This window comes from Lutra lutra, chromosome 6, assembly GCF_902655055.1.
Source record: "Lutra lutra chromosome 6, mLutLut1.2, whole genome shotgun sequence".
NCBI lineage: Eukaryota > Metazoa > Chordata > Mammalia > Carnivora > Mustelidae > Lutra > Lutra lutra.
Genome location: NC_062283.1, coordinates 35179167 through 35195228, shown reverse-complemented (window position 1 = coordinate 35195228; position 16062 = coordinate 35179167). Strand labels below are relative to the sequence as shown.

General features: G+C 46.9%; 1 protein-coding gene across 5 annotated transcripts in view; it reads right to left on the bottom strand.

Annotated features, from left to right (window-relative positions):
- Positions 1 to 573: 573 nt before the first annotated feature.
- BRPF3 (bromodomain and PHD finger containing 3) overlaps positions 574 to 16062 on the bottom strand; it is a 35177-nt gene continuing 19688 nt past the window's right edge. For 3 of the 5 annotated variants that reach the window (XM_047733552.1, XM_047733553.1, XM_047733554.1), the window contains exons 9-13: positions 15950 to 16043; positions 12093 to 12190; positions 8432 to 8529; positions 4252 to 4406; positions 574 to 2937 (exon numbers count right to left, since the gene is read on the bottom strand). In XM_047733552.1, coding sequence (XP_047589508.1) covers positions 2754 to 2937; positions 4252 to 4406; positions 8432 to 8529; positions 12093 to 12190; positions 15950 to 16043 — 629 coding nt within the window. In that variant the 3' untranslated portion in view covers positions 574 to 2753. Of the gene's footprint in view, positions 2938 to 4251; positions 4407 to 8431; positions 8530 to 12092; positions 12191 to 15949; positions 16044 to 16062 lie in introns of those variants that run through there. The other 2 variants (XM_047733556.1, XR_007128119.1) reach the window with 2 other exon arrangements.

Here is a 16062-nt window from a genome sequence, read left to right as displayed (position 1 = left end):
GGGATTCTGCTGCCATTAGTTGGCTGGCTGGCCTTGGACAAGGCTTTTAATCTTGCTGATCTGTTTGGTCATCTGCAAAATGAAGACCAGGTTGGCGCTAGGATCCCTTCTGGCGAGCCAGGAGGAGCCAGGCCCACGTTAGGCCTGTGTGTTCCAGCTATCTATAGAATGGGGACAGCAACAATGACAGAGGAGACGTGAGCATCCTCTAGTCTCAGATTTGGCAAGCTTGGTAAACAGGTGCTAGAGACACGGGGCTACATCTCCTGCTGCATGAGGAACAGATGCTCCCGAAGGAACAGGGCCACGGGAAAGCTGAGCCATGGGCCGATAGGCTGGACCTTCCACAGGACTGAGAGGCTGGTGCTATTTGGGAGGGAAACAATGTTGGAGCCCACCTTCACACCCCTCCCGGGGGTCCAAGAGACAGACAGAGTCCTTTCCAGCTGGAAGCCTGAAACAGCTAGACAGCCCCATTCTTAATGGCTCCCGCCTTCTGAGGAGGGGGTGGGCTACAGAAATTAGGAAGCGAGGGGCGGGCCCCCACGGACGACACCAAACACAGCACAGCAATTACTGCCCATTAGAACATTTATTTCTCAGAGAGAAAATAAGTTTCAGACAGTCATATTATAGTAGGTAAAATTAACTTTTGTATTTTTTACAAGCATAGATTTTTCTCTGTTTATTACCTCTCTTATACCATCTGTTATAAACAATTCTAGAAAGCAAATAAAGTCACTTTCTACAATAAATAGAGCATCGTGTGCTTCACAGCAGACGCGACTGAGACACGTAGGCCCCGAGCCACAGCAGGATCTGAGCCGCTTCCCATTCTAAAAGAGCAGTTTTAAAAATAAGACTCAGAGAGAGACTGGAAGAGTGAAGGAGCTTGGGGGAAAAAAGAGACTAAGAAAGAGAAGGTGTTCGGGGGAAGAAAGAGACACTGAGAGAGAAAGAGAGAGAAAGCCCCGAGATCTTATAACACAGGTTGAGACAAAGGTCACAGAATCCACAGCTGACCGACTACCTGGGGAGAGGGGGACGCATTGGCTCCTTTAAACAAACCTGGGCATTTAAACTGTGTGCATTTAAAACAGCCACACAACGGAGGACTCCAGTAATGGAAACTATAGGCCTCAATAATTTAGAACAGTATTTTACAATTATATACACCATGTCCTTCCCTAGCCATATGCTGTATTGTATTTTTATTATTGTACAAAATCCAAAACCCCATCCTTTATGTTATAGAGAGTTTTGTTGGTTCCCTTTTAAACTCTGGCTCGTGTCCCAAATGTATAAGAAGTTGTGGTGGTTGGTTGGTTGTATTTTTAAAAAGTCGAGTGTGTAAAAATGGCAGTGATCTCCCCAGTGACTTTGTTTTGTCCAAAACTCCCCTATGAAAAATTTAAAACAATTAAAAAGAACATCAGATTAAAAATCAACATGGCGATCAGTGGCCTGCGACCTGGCGGCTTTGGTGCTTAAGAGGTGAAAAGAATCATCCAGAGAATAGACATCGAAGCCTCTGAAAGTTGTGTTGGTTTGTCAGTCAGCATTCCCCGTTTCACAGTTGTTTTTTTTTCCTTCCATTTTTGAGAAGGTGAAGGTGGGGAGGGGAGTTGAAAGGAGGAAAGGGAAGAGGACAGAGAGTGAGAAACAAAAGCATGGTGTCCCCTGGAGTGCGGGAGCGGGAGCAGCAGAGGCTGGGCAGGGCAGAGCGCAGGCAGGGGGCGGCTGGACTGCGGGCCCCACCATCCATGGTGGCAGACAGTGAGGCCCACAGAGACAGAACAGGAGGGGTTAGACCCAGCTGAAGAGCACAGATGCACCCCACAGCCCTCGCCATCCAAGTGGACAGATGGACACTCGGCCAACCAGCCTGGTCTGACAGGAGCCCATCAAGCCTCAGCCCGCCACTCAGCACACAAGGAGAGGGGAAGAGGGGCCTCGCCTCGGTCAAGGGGGCAAGCCTTCAGAGCCTGGCCCCAACTGTGTGTCTGCAGCAAATACAGGTGGGGGGAAGTGCTGGTGGAGGGGTCACCCAAGTGGTAGGCTGCCCTCTGTCCTGGGCCCTGAGGAGCCAGGCGGAGGCACCCACCTAGCATAGCAGCTGGCCTCAAAGGGAATGAGACATAAAAAGAAGAAGAAGAAAAAAAAGACCAGTTTGGTGATGGTTTCTGTCCATTTGGCACAAAAGAAAGGAAAGGAACATGGGAAAAAGAGAGACGGCACTGTGCAGAAGATGGGACAGGGAAGAGGTATGAGAATGGGTGATGAGGGGAGAGAGGGTAAGCTCCGTGAGCTTCCCTGCAGGACCCTCGTGTATCCACAGCACCTCTGGGGTCAATGTCAGAGCCTCACTTGCCCTGAGGCATAGTTAGCTGGGAGTGGGGAGGAAGGGGCCAGGCACACCTTTGAGAAAGAGCCTAGGACCTCTTGCATTCTGGGCTCAGGTCCATCTCCTTGGCTGGGCCTAAGCCTCATAGCTATTTCTACTTCTAACTGGTTCTTCAGTGGACTAGCCCCTGAGCAAGCTCAGGTGGGAGTTTTTGGCACACAGCAGGCCCACCAGGGGAACCACGCAGTTGGTCAAAACTGGGGCCTTGCCCGTGGGGAGGACACAACCCAGTCCCTGGCCTGCCATGGAGGGGGGAAGCTGCCGGCCATACGACTGGCTGGGGCAGGAAGAGGCCTCTGTTCCTCATGGGACAGAGGCAGGACAGGCAGACGCAGGCCAGGCCCTGCCCTTACAGGTAGCTGGAGGTGACGAAGGAGTGGGGCCCCCGGACCCGGCTCAAGTGGATCATTGCACGGTCGTAAGCCACCTGCACTGACTTTCGGATGCTGGTCTTGCGGCCTTCCAGCATCTTGAGCTTGTCCACAGTGTCTTCCACACCCAGGGGCAGCACTTTGTCCCTTGGAAGCCATTGCCTAAAACACAAGCACAGCAAGAGGCCTGTGGTGTGGTGGGTCACATGAGGGGGTACCTCTGGGCCATCTGCCTAGGACAAGTAAAGCCAGGGGAGGCGACAGAACAGGAGGAGACAGACTGGGACACTCCAGGCAGGTCGTCTCCAAAGGACTTGTTTTGCAGCCAGGCCCTTCCCTGAGCCCCACTCACTCTGCTTAGGGCTGTCAGGACCCAGGAGCCAAGAGAGGCCCATATGAGGGTTAGCCCTCACCCTGCCTTGGGACATCAGGGAACTATGGCTAGGAACTGGAGCTGATACCAAGAATCAATGATTCCTTGGTGGCGACCACACCTGGTGTGTGTCTGTGTGTGTGTGTGTGTGTGTGTGTTTAAAGATCCCCAGGTGAATCTAACATATGGTTAAAAGCTAGCCTTTGGAGCCAGATCATGGTTTGTATTCCAGTTCTGGCTATGGGGGTCTTAACTTTCTGAGCCCCAGTTTCCTCAGCTGCAAAATGGATTGGAGGAGTTTGATGGAAGATTTAATGAGAGTTAAATGAGATTATGTATGTAAATCAATTTGCATAAGGACACGGAGTAAACAATTAGTGGTAGCTATTATTATCTGGACTGGCTAGTCCTACCTTCTCATTCTATAGAAGCAGAAGTGAAAAAAGTTTCCTGCTGCTAAGAGAGATCTTGAAGGGCAAGTAAGCCCTTTGCCATGGACCCTGCACTGCTCAGAACCACTCCACCTCCACATCCCCTGACCCGAGGACTAAGACACACATGCCCACATCCATGGGGAGGCTCTCAGCTGAATCTTCTCCAGGAATCACCCTCCACCAAGGGAGCTACCTGGCCAAGGTGACCCCCCCCAACCCCCACCCAGGGGCAGCCAGCATTCAGTGACTAGTTGACAGGAGCATACAAAGGCACAGATGCATAGACCCAAATCCTGACATGACTAACAAGCCTCCAGCTCCCGAGCTCCCCTGAGGAACAGCGGAGGCCTCTGTAGCAAGTGTGACCCTGTTCCACAGGTCCCTCTGCCCAGCCCTGCATCCCTCATCCCCACAGCTCTCCCCAGTAAGCCTCCTGATAGAAATCTCCACCTCAGGGGGTTTCCCAGGGAATCTGACCTGAGACAGTTACTATTAACGTGCCAGGGGCAGCCAGCTGCTGGTAATGCTTCACCTTACCTGGGTGGAGGCAGGGTTATGGAGTCCAGAGCCCTCCGTGGACCTCCCCAGCATGGCAGTGTGTGCAGAGCCTCCCAGTCGGGCCCGCAGCCCACACACTGGTGCAACCTCCTGGCGGGAGCACCCACTCACCAGGTGCGCTTGTTGTCAAAGAAGAGGACAAGGAAGAGCTTCTCTCCAGCCTCGGCCTGTTTCTGCTCTCCCAGCTTCAGCACATCCAGAGGGGGGACAGGGATGGGGACACCATTGTGCAGGAGGCCCTCCCGGGGCATCTTGGGATCGATGATCTGGAGGCAGGAAAAAAGATGGCCCTCAGCTGTGGGTGGAGGGGGTGAGCAGAGCATGCTGCACCAGGACTCCCTCCTGAACCTGCCCCCCACCAAGCTATGTAGGGCCTTAGCCAGGCCCACAACCAAGTGATGAAGGGGGCTGACCTCTTCTGTGATCCCCCAGAGCCCCAAAATGGAAGTCTCGGCTCTCCTTTCCCAGTTCATTGGTCTAATCCTCTAGCCCTGCTCAGTCAATTCTTCCAATGAGTGAGCTTGCTCCATGAACCTTTGGGGCCCAGAGCTGAAACAGAAGCAATGTGAATCCGGGGGTGAGGGGAGGAGGTGGGGGAGGGGACACTGGTGTGTGTGTGTCAGAATTGAGGGGGTATCTGTGATGTCCAGGCCAGACTGGCAAATTCATTCTTCCCAATGTCCCTTAGGGGAAGGGAGTAGAGGCCATTTTTGCCCTTGTCAATTTCCCTTTAAAACCTTTGCAATTCATATCAAAGGCTCCGGGGCCTTCCTAGACACCACCGCTAGGAAGGAGCTTCTGCAACAGCATCAGGGCCCATCCCTTTGGTTCTACCTACCAGAGGCCCTGGCTCCCCACAATTTTTCTGACTATATTCTGCCTGCTATGTGGACTAGGTACATTTGTGGGCATCAGAAAAATGCTGTAAGACTGAACTTGGAGGGTTGCTGGAGAGAGGGGAATGATGTGGCTAGAAAGAAGGGCCACCGGAGGAATTAATGCTCGGGGCTGCAAGCTCCACAGGACAGGGGCTCTGCAAAATGCCTGGTGACATTGACAAGCGTGACCTCTAGCTCTAGGAAGCACTGACAGTGACCAAAGCTCCTACTTATTCACACATCACCATCTTATTTCATCTTCTTACTGATGTGGAGAAGTCTGCTGACAGCTAGCTAGCAGCTGACCGAGGAAAGCACCAGGCACAGGAGGACATGGCTGGCTGTGGCCACAGTGGCTTGAGCCTCTGCTGCCTGCTGCCCTACACAGACCTCGTTTCCAAAACAGTGGGCTGATCATCTCTGTGTGCTGAGGCCAGAGGGGCTTGGAAATGTACTGAGGAAGCAGCTTTCTCCAGAGATGGAACAATCTTAATATCTATACCCTGTCCCAGTGGGCCTGTTCTCATAATAAACTGCTCTGGCTATTTACCTTTGGGTGTCTGCCAGCTTCCCTACTTCCCTCTCAAGATAAGCAGCTGAAAGCAGGTGTTTTGGTTAAGAGTGTGCTCTAAGACTATGGACTCTGAAAAACGATCTGAGAATTTTGAAGGGGTGGGAGGTTGGGGGCACCAGGTGGTGGGTATTGTAGAGGGCACGGATTGCATGGAGCACTGGGTGTGGTGCAAAAATAATGAATACTGTTATGCTGAAAAAAAAATTAAAAATTAAAAAAAAAAAAAAAAAAAGAGTGTGCTCTAAGGAAGAACCACCCCTACCCTGCCCCAAGCTGTGTAGTTTGGTCAAAACTCTATCTCCCAGCCTGTCTGTCCCCCCTGGTACCAAAGCTAAAGGTCCTAATGAGAACCACCACACAAGCCCGCCTGAACTTCCTCAATTGAACAAGATAGTGTGGCCACTCTTCACTAAAGCCATGCTGGTTCCTGCCTTGGAAAGGGAGGGAGGAGAGCGGGCAGATGGTGAAAAATGCCACCCCCTGCCCCTGCCCCGGGCAGAAGCAAGGTGTGTAAGTCGCCCCTCAAGGAGAGCTCTCCTCCCTTTTTAAAGAAGATACAGGCAAATATGTCCCAAAATAACAAATGATGGACCATTCGCTCAAATGTTATGCAGATGTAAAACAACGTGGCTTGTGATACACTTTAACACATTATCTAATAAACGTCTACATACACTATTATTAGAGCCTTACTACATAAACAGAGACAAGACATGATGCAAAACGCTTACAGCTGACATGCTAGAATGGTGGGGTTCCTGCTACTTTTCCAAAACTTCTATAGTACAGGCACATTATTTTACAGAAAAAGACTTTTTTTAAAACAAAAGCCAAAAAAAACCGTTCGAAAACTGTATATTCATTATGGACACAAGTACACATTTAAGAATGCACAGGAGAACTGGGAGAGCGTAAACCAAAATAAAAATACAGGCTGTGTTCAGGAGGTGGGTTTTCTCAGGTGGTGGCTGAATTTATTTAATCATGAAAGAAAATGTTATGATAAAGAAGATAACTAAAAAGGGAAAAAAAGAGACCAGTTTTAGACTTCTGTTGTTGTTGTTTGTTTTTGCACTGTGAGACTTAAAAAAACCAGTATCAAACCTCTACAGCTTTAAGCACTTCCTCGGCAACTACGCTGCGGTCTCAGTGACAACAGGGTACAGACCCCAGGCCCAACCTCCTCAGCAGTTGGATCACTGCGTGGATCCCCCCACCTGCCATTATAGGGGGAGTGAGGTAGGCAAAAGGCATTCCAGTATGGCCCCAGCAAGTTGTACAACCTCTTAGAGCTGTAGCCTCCTCCAGCCCAAAAGGGTCAGAGTTTCCGCCTTCGTGACCTTAAGAAGCTGCTATTAGACCCGAAAGAACCGTGAGAAGCCCGGAACCCTATATACATGCAAGCAGTTGTCAGGGTAGTTCACAACCCTGATTACAGATCATCTGGGAAGGTTTTTAAAAAACATTTATAGCTAGAGGCATCTGGTGGCTCAGTCAGTTAGGCACCTAACTCTTGATGTTAGCTCAGCTCATCATCTTGGGGTCGTGAGATCAAGCCCCACATAAGGCTCCACACTGAGTATGGAGCCTAAGATTCTCTCTCTCCCTCTCCCCCAACCCATCTCGTGCTGCTCTCTAATAAAAGTAAATTAAATTAAAATTAAGAAAATATTCATTGCTTAGTTTGGCCTTATTCTCACTGGGTCGTTCTGAGATAGGGCCTCAGTATCCATATTGTTTAAAAAATTCCTCCATGATGCTGGCATGCCCCAAAGGTTTAGAATCACTATCTTCCAGTGCCAGATGGACATTACCTCCACAGTACAGAGGGAGCTCTAAGAAATAACAATCAAGGTGATAAAAACGGAATTTTTAGCTACTGCTACTATGGAAAAAATGAGAAATTTTAGCAACTACTGGTGGGAGTAGACACTGAAACTAACTTTCTAAAGGGCAGCTTGGCAATTTGTATCAGAATTTTGCAGAGACTTTGCCCCAAGAAGGCACCTCTAAGAATTCACTGTACAGAAATCATCATGATGTGCACAAAGTAAAATTATAGTCATGTTTACTGCCAGCTATTTGTCATAGTGAAAAACTCAAAACAACCTAAATGACCAACTACAGAATGGTTAAATAAGGTGCATGCATCCAACTGAGGATAATGCAGTCATTAAAGTGATGTTGATAAAGAATGTTTAATGGCACAAGACATGCGTGTTCATGGTACACTGTTAAGTGAAAGGGAGGTTAAACAGAGCAGGATCTCATATTTATGCATTTTTTTAAAAAGCTGAGTGGCTACACACCAGGAGGTAATCTCCGAATAGATGAGACTATGGGTGATTTTGAACGTAGTGGCTCAGAACACAGGCTTTGCCATCACACATGTTGAGCCTTGGGCTCAAATTCCAACCCTGCTATTTAATAGCTAGATGACCACAGGCAACAGACAGACCCTCAATTTCCTTCCCCACAACATGAGAAAAACCATACTTTCCTCAGTATTTCAAGAATTTGCATGACAAATGTTTAATAAATTCTCTACAACAAGCATACATTACTTTTATGCATAAGCAAATAAATAAATGCTTTTAAATCCTTGTGAGCCCAAGTCTCTGTCTTCATACTTTTACCCTATTTTGAGTGCTCCAAGCTGGGGGCCTTGATGGGTTGACCCACCCAGGCTGGGGTAAAACCTCCCTCTCTTCTGTGGCTAAAGGCACCCTGACCCCCACCGTACTCAGCTGGCTTGATCCAATCAGATAAGCCCCCAAGGCAAGACAGGGGCCAGAACAGCCCAGGGGAGGGAGGAGAGTGGTGTCTGGGGCAGACTCACCAAGGCAGGGTAGGAGGGATAGCCTCGGCACTTGGCCCACACCAGCTCCAGGGGCTCCAGGTCTCCGCGGTCTTCAAAGGGCATCAGGAGGCTTCTGCCTGGGGGTGGGGGAGGGGAGGAGACAGCACCCAAAGGGGACTTGGAATGGTGCCCAGGAGGCCTGCCTGTGGCCTCCATTTGACTGGGGCAACCCAGGAATGAGTCAGTCACATCCCCTCCACCCTTCCTCTTCCCTGGCCTTTCCTTAGTTCTTACAACTAGACCAGAGGTCGGCAAACTTGTTTTGTAAAGGGCCAAACGATAAATATTTTAGGTTTTACAGTCCACATGGTCTCTGTTGCAACTACTCAACTCTATTGTTGCAGCATGAAAACAGCCATAGATATTCTGTAAAGGAATGAATATGGCTGTGTCCCCATAAAATTTTATTTTTAGGCACTGAAATTTGAATTTCATGCAATTTTCATGTGTTATAAAATATCATTCTTCTTTTGATTTTCTTTTCAATCATTTAAAAATGTAAAAACCAGTTTAGCCTGCAGGCCCTACAAAAAAACAGGCAATATGTTAGTCTGCTGACCTCTGGACTAGAACCCTAGGATGGTATTCCTTGGAAAAATATGACTGCTTCATCACCAGGACCCCAGGAAGAAGAATGACAATGCAACTTGACAAAACCACAACCTGCTCTCTGGGCCTCCCTGCGTGGTGAGCCTCCCAATAGAGGCTTCATGGAAAAAGATGCCTGGGACAGACATCCCAGGAAAACCACTTGCTAATAATTGAGTTCTTTCCTGACAGGGCCACGCCTGGCCACCCAGGTCACCTGGATACACAGGACTCAGCAGAGCCTAGTAGGTCTGCAGGTCCCTCATGGACATGCTTTTCTCAGAACCTTAGATGGTGTCCCGCTCAGGGCAGGCACCACATCTCTCCAGCTTACTCTGTTCTACACCCGATGCACCAGCACACTTGGATGGACTTCACAAATGCTCCTGAACAGAAAGAGGAACCTGTCTTCCCCTCCCCACAGCTAGAAACTGAGAACTCAAGGTGACCAAGCACAATCAAGGAAAAGGCCCCAGACTTCTCCAGAATGGAAATTATATTCCTAAAGAATATTACCACCCTCATTTATAATTTAAAAAAAAATGTACTACTAATAATGATATTATTAATATTGTTAAAAATATTAATTATTAATATTAAATATTAGTATTAATTAACAATATTATTAATATTATTTCTTTTTTAAAGATTTATTTATTTGAGAGAGAGAGAGAGAAAGAGAGGACATGAGCCAGGGAGGGGGTGTGCAGAGAGAAAGGGGAAGCACTCTCCCTGCTGAGCAGAGAGCCGGACACAGAGCTTGATCCCAGGACCCCAGGATCATAACCTGGGCTGAAGGCAACCGCTTAACAGACTGAACCACTCAGGCACCCCAAGGTGCCTTTATGCACTGGGTTAAAAGCAGTAACAACAAAAGGATAAAATCTAATACTAAAGAAGAAGGCTGTGAGGAAACTGGTGCAATCACACACTGTTGAAGAAACCAGTCTAGGGGCTCCTGGGTGGCTCAGTGGGTTAAGCCGCTGCCTTCGGCTCGGGTCATGATCTCAGGGTCCTGGGATCGAGTCCCACATCAGGCTCTCTGCTCAGCAAGAAGCCTGCTTCCCTCTCTCTCTCTCTCTCTCTGCCTTCCTCTCCGTCTACTTGTGATCTCTCTCTGTCAAATAAATAAATAAAATCTTTAAAAAAAAAAAAAAAGAAAGAAAGAAACCAGTCTAATCCTTAAGAATATAATTTGGCAGGGGGCATGTAGGTGGCTCAGTCGATTAAGCATCTGACGCGTGATTCTTGCTCTGGTCATGATCTCAGGGTCCAGACTGACTGAGCCCTGTGTCAGGCTCCATGCCGAGCAGGGAGTCTGTTTGAGATTCTCTCCCTCCACCCCTCCCCCTGCTTGCATGTACGCACTTTCTCTCTCCCTCTCACTCTAAAAATAAATAAATCTTTAAAAATATATATAATTTGGCGGTATGTCTCAAGAGCCATTAAAAAAAAAGTATGAATCATCTGCTTCAGTACATTCCTTCCGTGGGAATGTATTCAAAGAAAAATAACTTTAAAAATGAATAAAAGGATTTTGAACAAAAATACACATTTACTACATTATGTATAATGTTGAAAGTTGGAAATAACCAAAAGTCTAACAATAAAAGAGTTAAGTAAACCATAATGCACTGATTGGAAGATACGTTGTTCCACTAATATGAGATAAATAAAGATCGTGTCAACATGAAAAAAGTATGAGAGAACGTTGAAAAATGCAGAAAATGAAATGTTCTGGATTAACATTTTGTTAAAAATGTGCCTAAAATAAACAGAAGGCCACAAAGAGAAATGAAGACAACTGTGTTAAGGTGATGATGGGACATCAGAGGGTCGAAATTTTTAAATTTCCTTTGGCATCATTTTATAAGTATATGGTTTTAAAAATAAGAGTAAAATGTCACTACCAGAATCACAATGTAGGTGCCAATCTGCTGCCAGTTTTGTGTTAGATGCTGATCCAATTCATCTAGACATGAGCCCTGCTTTCTGGGTGCTGACAGTCAAACAACAGTGAAACACACAGGCATGCATTCCTCAACACACGTATGAGAAAGAAACTGATGCTAAGGAAAAGTAAAGCAGTTGGGAAAAGGAAAGAAGAGAGGCCCTGACGCCTGTGTGTTATATGGAAGCTTCACGGGGCATCCAGAGTGCACCGCCCCGCTGCACAGGAGGGCTGCACAGAGATGGACTTGGAGAACAGCCTGCCCTGTCCCCACTCCACCTGAGCACCAACCAGCCCTCTCTTATGGCCCTGCCTTGTCCGGTTCTCGGTCCATGTATGTCACTGTTTGGACCAGCCGGAGTAGAATGTCTCATGAGGACGTGGCTGGAAGCACTGGATCCCATGAAATCTCAGGGCAATGTGTGAGATTCAGTGATCCAGGCTGTCACTGATCACTCCAGTGAGGGCAGACTGGCAATGTCTCTGGAAACTACAAGTGCACACTTCTCTCACGTACAGCAGCTCCACTTCTCTACAGAAGTGCGTGCTCCCCAGCGATACAAAATGATCTGTGTACAAGTTGCTCACTGATTATAACAAAGAAGTGAAAACAATCTACATGTCCATCTGTGAAGGACTGGCACTCCTAGATAATGGGACATCAGGCAGCCAATAAAAAGCACAGAAGCATCTCCAAGATATATTATTAACTGAAAAAAGGCATGGTTTAGAGGAACACATATATATTAGCTTCTCTACGCACTCTCCTAAATATATGCATAGGTCTTGGCTTATATAAATTTCATCTAGGGAGACACAAAAGAAACTGCTAGCAGTGGTTTTTCTAAGGAAAGGACCCCTGACTTTTCATTATGCACCCTTTGTACCTTTTTGATTTTTGTTATCATGGGCATATATTACTATTCAAATTTAGGATGAAGTTCAAAAAAAAAAAAGAGTTTGAATGGCCTGGGAGGGGGAGCCATCTCCACGCCCGTGCCCAAGAGTTTTAGGAGCTACGGGTCTGGCTGCAGCCCACAGAGCTGGTTCTTTGGAAGGCCTGCCCCGCCTCCCCAGATCCACCAGTACACCGCTCCTCACCTGAGCTGCTGTAGTCAGAATCTCCATTTACACCTTCCAGGAAGGGGACGCGAGATAGGGCTGGCTTCCCACGGCTGCGTTTGGGGGGCGTCAGACCACTGCATATAGACCAAGAAGGCAGAGGGAGCAAAATGAGCAATTTCAATGACTAACCCATCCACTGCTGCTCTCCTATGCCTGAGAGGGGGCGAGCTGCAAAAATGCTTCAAGGAGAATAGTTTCTCACCTTCCCCTAATAACTTGCACTAACCCACGATATGCTTCCGACCACAAAGTTCCTATGAGGCTTTGAGGGACCATTCATCTGCGTGGAAGGGCTCTGGATAGAGATGCCTGCTTCCTTGCCCAGGGACCTTGGTCTTCACCCAGAGGAAAGGTCACTCCAGGCACTTGTCAATCCTTCCAGGGTTTAAGCCGCCTAGTCATGAGGAGGGCCAGTCTCACATCTGTCCAGAATTCTTTTACTCTGTGGTTCATGCTGCTTCTTTAGAAAACAATTTATTTTTGAGGTACAAAAATGCGCCTCTTTCCCAAACTTTCTATAAAGGACATGTCTTACTTCCTTAATTAGAAAAGACATTTTTTAATTGAAAAAAAAAATCCACTTCTCACTTCCACTTTGTGTGTGAAGTTTTTCTTAGACAGAGATGGATTTTTTTTTTTAACAAATAAGACCAATTTTTTCCCATACGGTTACTGCGAAGAAGTAAAAAATACATATATATTAGACAAAGACTAGAAGGTACTAAAGCAAAAATGAGAATGGTAATATCAGAGTAATGGTATACGTGGAACCCACCCAAGCATCTATATTTTTAAATAGCTCTCAATGCAATTCTAACGTACACCATAGTTGTAAGCCTCTGGGCATGATGTAGCCAGGGTTTGTTCCCATCCAAACAGTGAGAAACATCACTCCTATAATTTTTTCAACAAAAAAGAAATGCTTAAAAGATGGGGCACCAATCTGCAGAAGAGTAGAAATGCTTAGGACACCCCTGGTGGGATAAAAGGAGGCCGGCGTCAGGACTGGCTGGAGAGAATAGGGTACTCCTGTTTTACTGAATCAAAGCTGACTTTATTATAGCCTTTTTTCTTTTTTAAGTTTTCATATTATAGTCTTATTCAGAAAACCTTGCACAACCAGAACCCAATGAATCCTAATCCTTCAGTAACTGGCAGGTTGGTAGCTTTTTTTTCCTGCTAGTCAAAATTAGAACCTGTTTAGGAAAAAAAAAAAAAAAAAATTAACACTCGGTTTACATTTCGGATTCAGTTCCCAGTCACCCTATAAAAAATCTGCCACTGGGCTTAGAGACTCTGAGGTCTCTCAAAGTTCCTACCATGGATCTGGGGAGACATCTTCAAATGTGACAAAAGAGGGCACAACAGAGAGGTTAAGAGAGAAACTCTGAAGCCAGACTACCCGGGTTCAGAACCTGGCTCTTCTATTCATGCGTTCTATGACGTTGAGCAAGTTACCTACCCTCTCTGAGGCTGGTGTCCCCATGGGGGACTGCTGTGAGGATCTAGTGCATTAATACACAGAAAGCACTCACATACCCAGTACTCAACAAATGACAGATGGTAGTTATATAACAAATACTAATATATGAAGGGCAGTAAATTTTAATTTCTCACTTTAAATATTATAAACTACTAATGTTGTGTACTATCAAATGATGAGCTCTGAGGAGGAAGAGCTCAATAAAAGAAGATACAACAAAAAACTAGGTCCGTGTATTCCTGTTTCATAGAAGAGCACAAGTGACTCAACCTGGCCTGCATTTCAGCCCTCTTCCCAAGTTACGCAGATCTAAGCAGCCAACCCAATCTATAATTACTTTGCTTACTGGTCCAACATTCATCTGTCCCTTCTAAAAGATAAGCTCCATTAGAACACATCTTATCAGTACTTAGAACAATGCCTGGCTTGAAATAGGTGCTCAATTATTAATAATTGAGTAAGGGACCCATAGAAGGCACAGCCTCAGTCTGCTCAGAAAATCATCAGGAAAGATAAACCCCAGCATAGGTGGGCAAGGGAATAGGATTAGTGAACACAGGTTCTTTCAAGGTTTTTTCTAATTCTGGGATTATATGATTCCAGTCTAATTAGTAACTAAAAGGGTGACTGGGTGGCTCAGTTGAGCAGCTGACTCTTGGTTTCTGCTCAGTTTATGGTCTCAGGGTCTCAAGATCAAGTCCCACATTGGGCTCTGTGGTCAGCACAGAGTCTGCTAAAGTTTCTCTCTCCCTCTCCTTCTGCCCCTACCCTCTATGTGTGCATATTCTCTCTCTCAAATAAATAAAACTTAAAAAAAAATTAGTAAGTAAAATCTTCTTTTATGTACTTATCACCACAGTGTAGGGAGTAAAAAAGGAAAGAAAGAAAAAGGAAAAAAAAAATCTTACAGTTGGGAGTCCTGAACCTCCTATTTTAAACCCTGAAATTCCACTGAGTCCCACTGAGTTAAAGAGGAAATGCCTTCCAAGGGCACTGTTCCCACACTAAGCAGGGCTCTAGAGAAACTGGTGGCATGGAATGGAGTTCCACACAAAAGCAAACACACGGCCCAATCAGCAGGCTAACCAGAGGTTGGCCTGGCTCCCTTCCTGTGGTCCATGGCTGGGACGAGAGCCCTTCATGGAGCAAAGGGTCCAACACACCTTCCACCCTTAGTCGAGGGCTAAGAGGGATAGTTTGTTAAGCTACTCCCACCTTATGCCAAGAACTGGGTTTCCAGGCATCATTATCTTTGAAAGGACTCAGGAATTCCAACCCAGGACCAAGGTGAAAGCATCTTGTAAGATTTTGAAAGCTCTGCCTCCTCTATGCCTAATACTGTGTTTCTTCCCATCCACTGTCCCTACATCTCTAGAGGCCATGGAAGAAGAAAGCTAGAGTGATTTTGGTGGGAGGGAAATTTCAAAGGAACCACATACCATGGCAGGGGTCCTCCCACAGCCACACATGGCCCCTGCCCCCAGAAGCCCAGTAGCCACAGTAGAGAGTACTAACAAAACACACACTCAACCTGCCTTGGAAGCACTTCAAACCTGGATGTAGAGTCTTTTAGTGCTGCCCTGGGCCCTTTCCTCCCCTACTCTGAACCCAGGATCCATTCAATGGCCATGATGGGGGACCATGAGTTAGCTTTCAGGACAACTTGTTTCTCCTCTGTGGCACTGAGGGTCTCCCATTTCCAATAATCCCACTCTCCATGGTGTCTGGCAGAGCACCCATAACACAGTGTAGGGATCCAATAAACTCTTGGACTTGGAAGAAACTTTAATGTTCTGGTCTCAGAAAGCCTCCCTTCTGGTAAAAAAATGGAAAAAGAAACCCATCCTTTCCCAACTCGAGGATGGCAGAAGAGCTGGGGCCTTTGAATAAATGGCTATTCCAAACTTCCTATCTGCTCGTTTCTTATTTGCCCACCACACCTCTCAAGATGCCTTTGCTACGATACCCCAAAAGGGAAAGGGCAAAACCATGTCTGTAACTGGGTTATCAGAGCGGCCCAGCAGGGAAGGTGGGGGATTGGCTCAAATGTTAACTTCGCTGGGCAATAGAGATTTGGCTGTCCCTGCCCTCTGGAGCCAAATTCAGCTCTACAAACCCTGTAAAGCATCAGCGCCACTCCTCCCCTCCCAGTTGGATCAGCCTGAGAGGCAAGGGTTATCCCCATTTCCTAGGAGCTACCAGTGTTATAAACCAGAGGCTTCAGGAAATAGCAGGAGTGGGGGAAGAAAAATCTTAGATAAGCAGGAGGAGGTTCCAGCTGTAGCTGAACAGAGAATAAAGGGGGAGGTGGCAGAGCTGCCAACAAAGATTTGGGAACAACTGTTCTTACCTGCAAGCTTCAAATGCCAGTCCGCCACTGAGACCCAAACTACATTCGGAGTCAGACCCGCTTTCAGCGTGTTTTCCAAAGCCGTTGGTCACGCCTGCCAAGGACACAGAGTA